Source organism: Chrysochloris asiatica, unplaced genomic scaffold, assembly GCF_000296735.1.
Source record: "Chrysochloris asiatica unplaced genomic scaffold, ChrAsi1.0 scaffold00063, whole genome shotgun sequence".
NCBI lineage: Eukaryota > Metazoa > Chordata > Mammalia > Afrosoricida > Chrysochloridae > Chrysochloris > Chrysochloris asiatica.
The window spans coordinates 11,127,425-11,134,672 of record NW_006408581.1 but is presented as its reverse complement, the minus strand read 5'-3'; the positions used below and the strand labels follow the sequence as shown (position 1 = coordinate 11,134,672).

General features: G+C 34.1%; 1 protein-coding gene across 2 annotated transcripts in view; it reads left to right on the top strand.

The window, feature by feature from the left end:
- The window catches only part of KLHL1 (kelch-like family member 1), a 514,835-nt gene that overhangs the window by 164,035 nt on the left and 343,552 nt on the right, over positions 1–7,248 (top strand). The window contains exon 2 of one of the 2 annotated variants that reach the window (XM_006864306.1): positions 4,067–4,249. The exons of the other annotated variant lie outside the window; for it this stretch is intronic. Coding sequence (XP_006864368.1) covers positions 4,067–4,249 — 183 coding nt within the window. The remainder of the gene's footprint in view (positions 1–4,066; positions 4,250–7,248) is intronic. 2 annotated transcript variants of the gene reach the window in all.

Here is a 7,248-nt window from a genome sequence, read left to right as displayed (position 1 = left end):
TTCGAACTGCTGACCTTGCGTCTCACAGCTGATTCGTAACCACTACGCTACCAGAGCTCCTTATATATAGTTCAATGATTTTGCTCCTCTAGACGACACAGCCTAAGTCATTTGGTAACCAAGAGTCACTCTTAAGAATCAAAATCTTAAGGATGTGTTTTCTGAATTTGTTCTCAAGCATGGCTACACATAAGTGCACAGATGTCTCCAATTTCAGTAGGGAAGAGGGTACTGCCGATACATGGCATGAGGTAATAGAAGTAATATGTACAATATAACTATTATAGGATAAAATATTTGTGCGGAACAAGACTCTAGGTGATGGTGTATTTGATACCCTTCTTCATCTGTATTAAACAGAAAAGTATAGGGACGCTGCTTGGTCAGCACTACTTTTGGTAGAAGTAATGAAAGAAAAAGATGAGCTCAGGGCATCAGAATCACAGCTCATGCACTGCATAGCAATCTGAAAGTTGCTTTTGTGCCCTGGAAATAAACCATCCTTCTTGTAGTAGCAGAGGTGGTATTGCTAAACCCCAAATACGTAATCCTATCATAAGAGTGACTGGGCTACAATGTCAGTTGAATTCCAAACCTTGAATTGCATTGAAGTTAAAGCAAGGGCATTGGTTGGGAAGAATTAAGGTCCTGAAACTTGGATGGCATGCATATGGACAGATAATCAGGAAGCAGGAGACATTGAGTCCCAAATTCCATTGAATCACTCTTGCCAAAAAACCAGCCCTCTTACTCCCATTTATAAAGGTTAGTCAATCTTTATCTGCTAAGTCACCCTTCCAAGTAAAGCCATGGTCCCTTCCACACTCATCTGATAAGATTCACCCAGAAGTATCTGAAGTACGTTTATCTAAGATAGCATCCGAAACATATCTAGGGCATTTCCTGGAGTATCACTGGACGTGGAATCCTTGCACTGCTGAATTTCCTTAGGATCCACCCGTACTACCCATTTTTGCTTGTTGATGTTGTTAAATGCTGTCAAGAGAGTTCTGACTCATAGTGACCCTGGGCCCTGTATAGAGTTTCTAAGGAGAGTTTGAACTGCCTACCTTGGTGACTTTGAATTGCCTACCTTGTAGTTAGTAGTCCAGTGCTTATCCCACTATGCTATACCGGGACTCCATTTTTGCTTGCTGACCTATAGAATGACTTAAATCCCAGTGAACCAATGAAGTTCAAAGTGTGAACTAGGAGGATTTATGCTACACTCCAAAAGAATTGCTTGGCTTTTATAATATATTCAAACACTAACGTGGGAAATATAATTGGACTTCAAAAAGTTCATGGAAAATTGGAGTTCAAAAGCTAATGAAAACTTTCCACGGACTTTTAAAAGTCCACTTGTATGTGTGTGAATGAGTATTAAGGGTGTGAGATAAATGAGGGTGTGCAAGGAACGTAAAAGTAGAACATTCTGGGTTTATTGAGATGGGTCTACTAAGCTTGAATTCTTCATGCAATGTTCTAGGAATATAATAGGTTATTTGGTTCTTTTGACACTTTCTGCATTGTTCAATTCTGCACTTTTTCTATAGAATCCTTTAGTATTGAAACTCAAGACTTGACATTTTCCTTCAGTTATTTCAAGTTAAGAAATGCCAAGCATTTTCTTCCCTTTTGGCTTTCTAATTTCAGGTCTTTACCCATTTCACACTTTAATTTCTCTTCTCCAGCTGCTTTATGAAATCTCTTCAGTTCTTTTATGTCATGATTCCTTTCATTTGTTTAGCTACTCTATGTTCAAGAATATGTTTCAGAGTCTTTTCTGAAATTCATTTCAGTATTTTCTTTATTCCAGTCTTTCTATGACCTTTTATTTTATTCATTATTAAGTTCTTGGTGTCATTCATCCCACATCTCCTCTGGTTTTCACACATTTGTGTCTAATGTGTCAAATCTGTTCATGAGATGATCTCCAAATTCAGATGGGATAAACTCAAGGTTGCACTTTGGTTTTCCTGGAACTTGTTTTAATTTTCTTCATTTTCAACCTGAACTTGAATACAATTGATGGTCTATTCTGCAGTGTCTCTCTTAGTGCAGAATGTCTGCAATATTCTGACTGATAATATTGAGATTATTTTCCATTGTCATCTATTTTACACAGATGTACTAAAAATGATTCCAGTGCATTTAATCTGTTGAGGTTCATGTACATAATCACCAATTATATTGTCATGTGGTACTGGAAGCTAAGCACTGAACTCAACAAGGTTGGCAGTTCAAACCCACCAAGCATTTTTCAGAAACTCTACACAGGGTTGCTATGAGTCAGAACTGACTTGACAACACTTAATAATAGCAACAAAAGGTATTTACAGTGAATAAATCATTGGTTTTGCAAAATTTCATCATCTGTTGTCATTTCTATTACCAAGGTCATACTTTCCACTTTCCAACTAGTGATCCTTCTTTGTTTACAACATTTGCATTCTAATCACCAGTAATTATTAATGTATCTTGATTGCATGTCTGAACAGTTTCAGACAGCAGAAGTTGGTAGAAATCTTCACTTTCCTCATCTATGGCATTAGTGGTTACTGTGTACAGTTGAATAATAGTCATAGTAACTGGTATTTCTTGTAGGCATAGGAATATTATCCTATCACTGACAGTACTGTATTTCAAAATAAATTCTGAAATGCTCTTTTTGATCATGAATATGATGCTGGTGAATTTGAACTAAGCAGCAGCTAGTGAGTTTGAACTGCTGACCTTGTGGTTCTCAGCCCAGTGCTGATGCAACAGCATCATACCAAGAGTCTATTAATAATTAAATTGCAAATAAAAACTAAAATAATATATCATCTTACCCCAGAATTAGTAACAAATTTCAAAAAATGGAAAACAAATACTGGTGAAGGTCTGACTGGAGAGACTAGATACTTCATACACTGCTGGTGAGACTGTAAAATGCTGCAACCACTGTAGAAAGTGATATAGCACTTGCTTAAAAAGTAGGGAATAGAAATGCCATATCACCCAGAAATCCCACTTCTTGCTATATACCCTAGAGAAATAAGAAGTGCAACATGAATAGATACATATACTCCTATGTTTGGGACTCTGAGGGAAATCTTGAGAGATTTCCTTGAAGGACACATGACTCTCATGGGGGCTTATTATGAAGAAGTTTTAAATTGAAAATTTTATTGGAGAGAGAAAGGCCAGGAAATGACAGGAAAGTTGCACTGAGTAACCCCACCCCTCACCGCCCCCCATCATGCCAATATGCCTGCTAATTCTTTGGGAGTAGTTTGAACTGTAACCTCACTCTATCCACTCTACAGCTCTCATCTTGCCCCTTCAGATTTTGTTTGTTTGTTTCCAAAACTCAAAGAACATTTAAAAGGAACACAATTTAAGCATTTCAAGGATAACAAAACTGCCTTTTTGATGTGGTATAAATCAAAGAGTACAGAATTCTTTGTGGAAAGATTAGAAAGGTGGAAACACCAGTGGAAGATACATTGAAAAATAAATGCTTCAACTTTTTTTTGGCTGCTGTTAATAAAGGTGCCTTTGAACTTGTAGCAATGCCTTTTACTTATTCGCATATATTAATGTTAGGGTTGCTGTGAGTTGGTACTGACTCGATGGCATCTAACAACAATATTAATGTTTGTGCAACTTTTTCACAAACTAAATTATTACATCCCAATATATACAGGACTCCTGGTGTGGTGCTATAGGATCTGCACTGGACTGTGAACCACAAGGTCAGCAGTTCAAACCCACTAACTCCTCCTCGGAAACCCTGTATAGGGTTGCTATGAGTCAGAACTGACTAGACAGCACTTAACAGCAACAGTATAATTTTTGTTGTTGTTGTTAAGGCAAGAACTGAAGAGATTAGTTTTAATTCATTTATTGCTTCCTAGAGTACAAATATTTAACCTAAAATATATTTTTTCTGAATTGTGTTACTGATAATAAAATGAGGACAGAAGCATAGATGTTTCCCTAGTATATTCTCAAAGTCTGTGTCTAAGTCTGGATAATTGATGGCATTTTCTCATCATGATCTTTCTTTTGTGATTCACAGATTGTCAGGAAACAATCATTCTCTGACACCTCAAAGTGATATGGACTCCGGTAGCTCTGAAGAATTCTATCAGGCAGTTCACCATGCAGAGCAAACTTTCAGAAAGATGGAAAGTTACTTGAAGCAACAGCAACTCTGTGATGTTATCCTGATTGTTGGGAACCGAAAGATACCTGCACATCGGTACAGTAGTTTTTTTGTGTTTTGTTTTGTTTTGTTTTGAGATATGTAATCATGTATTTAAAAGTGGTAGATTGCAAAATTAGAATATTATGCTAATTGTTGGGAACTGAAAGATACCTGTACAATGGTACAGTAGTCTTTCTTTATTGGGCATATGTAGTCATGTGTTTAGAAGTGATGGACTGCAGAATATATTACTGTGATTGCAGAGTTGAGAATCCACATTACTAGGAAACTTATTAATTTTTTAAGCTTATTTTATTTACGTACTTTTTATTTTAAAATTTCAGAGGAGTTATGATATTTTAAATACTTAACTTTAATAAATACAACACATGACTTAAAAAAACAACACAATCTTATAACTACATATAACTATGGAGAAAAAGCATTTCCTTTTGTTTGACTCATAGTTCCATTAATTGGAAATCAGTTATAATTTAGGTAGATGTATATTTGCCTAAGATCTGAACTGAAATATACATTTCTGTTAATTTTTAAAGAAAATAGGGTTGTATTGAAAAGATGTTATTTGTTTCAACTAGAAAATTCCAGATATCTCACATTAACATCTTTATTTTGCTTTTATGGGATACTATATAATTTATATTAATAAAATCCTTATGGCTCAACATATTTGAAAGCTAACACATTTAGTAGCTTCTTACTTGTAAAAAATTCATTAAAAATTTATATGTTGGTTTTATAATTTACATTTGAAATTTAAAAAATAAGTGAGATAAAATTTAATTTAAATACTGAATATTTCAAATAGTTGATTATATGTACAAGCAACTATTGTTGTTGTTGTTATTTTCTGACTCATAGTGATCTTATGCACAACAAAAGGAAACACTGCCTAGTCCTGCACCATACTCAAAATCTTTGTTAATCTTGAGCCCACTGCAGCTGTCACTGTGCCAATCCATTTTGTTGGGAGTCTCCCTCTTTTCTGATGACACTCCATTTGACCTAGTATGATGTGCTTCTCCAGGAACTGATCCCTTTTGATAATATGTCTGAAGTATGAGAGACATTCTCTCTATGCTGGCTTCTAAGGATCATCTGGCTTTATATCTTCCAATGCAGATTTGTTTGTTCTTCTAGCAGCCCATGGTATTTTCAATATTATTCTCAAATACCATAATCCAAATGCATCAATTCTTCTAGGGTCTTCCTTATTCATTGTCCAAGATACACACACATGTTAAGCTATTAAAAATACCATGACTTAGGCCAGCACACCTTGGTCCTCAAACAGATATTTTTGCTCTTGAATGCTTTAAAGAAGTCTTATGCAGCAGATTTGTCTAATGAAATACATTGTTTGACATGCTGTTACTTCAATTAGTATTGATGGTGGATCCAAGCAAAATGAAGTCTTTGAAAACTTCATTCTTTTCGCCATCTATCATGATGATACTTATTGGTCCAGTGGTGAGAATTTTTGTTTTCTTTACATTAAGGTACAACCAGTAATGAAGGCTGTGGTCTTTGATTTTCATCAATATGAATTTTAAGTCCTCTTTGCTTTCAGCAAGCAAGGTTGTATTATCTACATATTGTAGGTTGTTAATGAGTCTTCTACACTCCTGATGCAACATTCTTCTTCATATAATTCAACTTCTCAAAATATTTTCTCAAGGTATAGACTGAGTAAGCATCTGGAAATGATACAACCCTGGCCCAACCTTTCCTAACTTAGAACCATTCAAGTGTCCTTGCTCTCTTTGAATGACTTACTCTTGGTCAAAGAACAGGTTCCTCATGAGCACAATTAAGTCCTGAATGCTCATTCTCTGCATAAAATTTGTCATGATCCACACAGTTGAAAGCCTTTGCATATTCAATAAAGCACAGGTAAGCAGAGCAACAATAGATTATCTTAAAGTTGATTTCATTTATTACCATTAATAGCAAGGAATTGATGAGAAGGATAAATTATCCAGGCATAAGGAATATTTTCAATGCTTTCCCTAGTCTCATATTTTAAATTTTAATTGATATTATCTTGATAATATATGTTCATCTCCATGTGGACTATTAAAAATATTACTGTATTTCTACCATGGTAGCAAGATTAGCATGTGAACATTTAATGAAAGCTTACAAAGTGACCATTAAGCTGTGGATATTAAATATCTGATACTGGAAATAAAAGAAAAATATGACAATGTATAATTAAAAAAAAATTAACTTAGGTTTTCAATCTACCAGCTGGCTATGGTACCAAATCTAAAAATGTTCATATTTATTTTTCAAATACTACTAGAAAAGGCATCCTGGTTGGTGCCTTAGTATAACTACTCAACATCAAGGTCACTTTGAACCACAAAGTCAGTGATTCAAACTCAACAGCTGCTCCTCAGAAACCCTATACTGTTTCACTATGAGTTGGAACCGACTAAACAGCACTTAAAAACAACAACAACATCATGACATGTTATTATCACACTTTAAGAGAGCAACTGACATAGTCATTGAGAGAAAGATTCAATATTTCAAGTTTGGAAATAATGTAGTTATTCTCAGCTTTGTCTTACTAGAGTGCTTTGATTTCAAAAGCAATTATAGTTTGAAATAGTGATAGAAAAATCTTATTAAGAGTGGTACATTATCATTATTTAGAATTCTAAAATTTAGTAATTACTTACACAAGTAATTATAGACTCATTCTTAAACTTACTTAGAATTTTGGACATATATAATTAATTTGATTCATTCCTAAAATTAGTCTTTTTAACTTACATTGCTTTTAAAAATCACATTTGATATGGAGTTACTGCTCTAACATAATATGTGACTTTAGATTTTGGGGTTTTTTGGGTTTTTTTTAGTTTTCAATAACAAGCAATAGTTAATTTATGCTAAGATATTTTGTAAAAATAGTCTTATTTATAAAAGCAGAAAATATAAAAGCAATCTTACTTCAGTTTCCTTACTAAATTTAAAATTAGTTAATGAATTTTAGAAAATAAAAATAAAATAACAATTATATT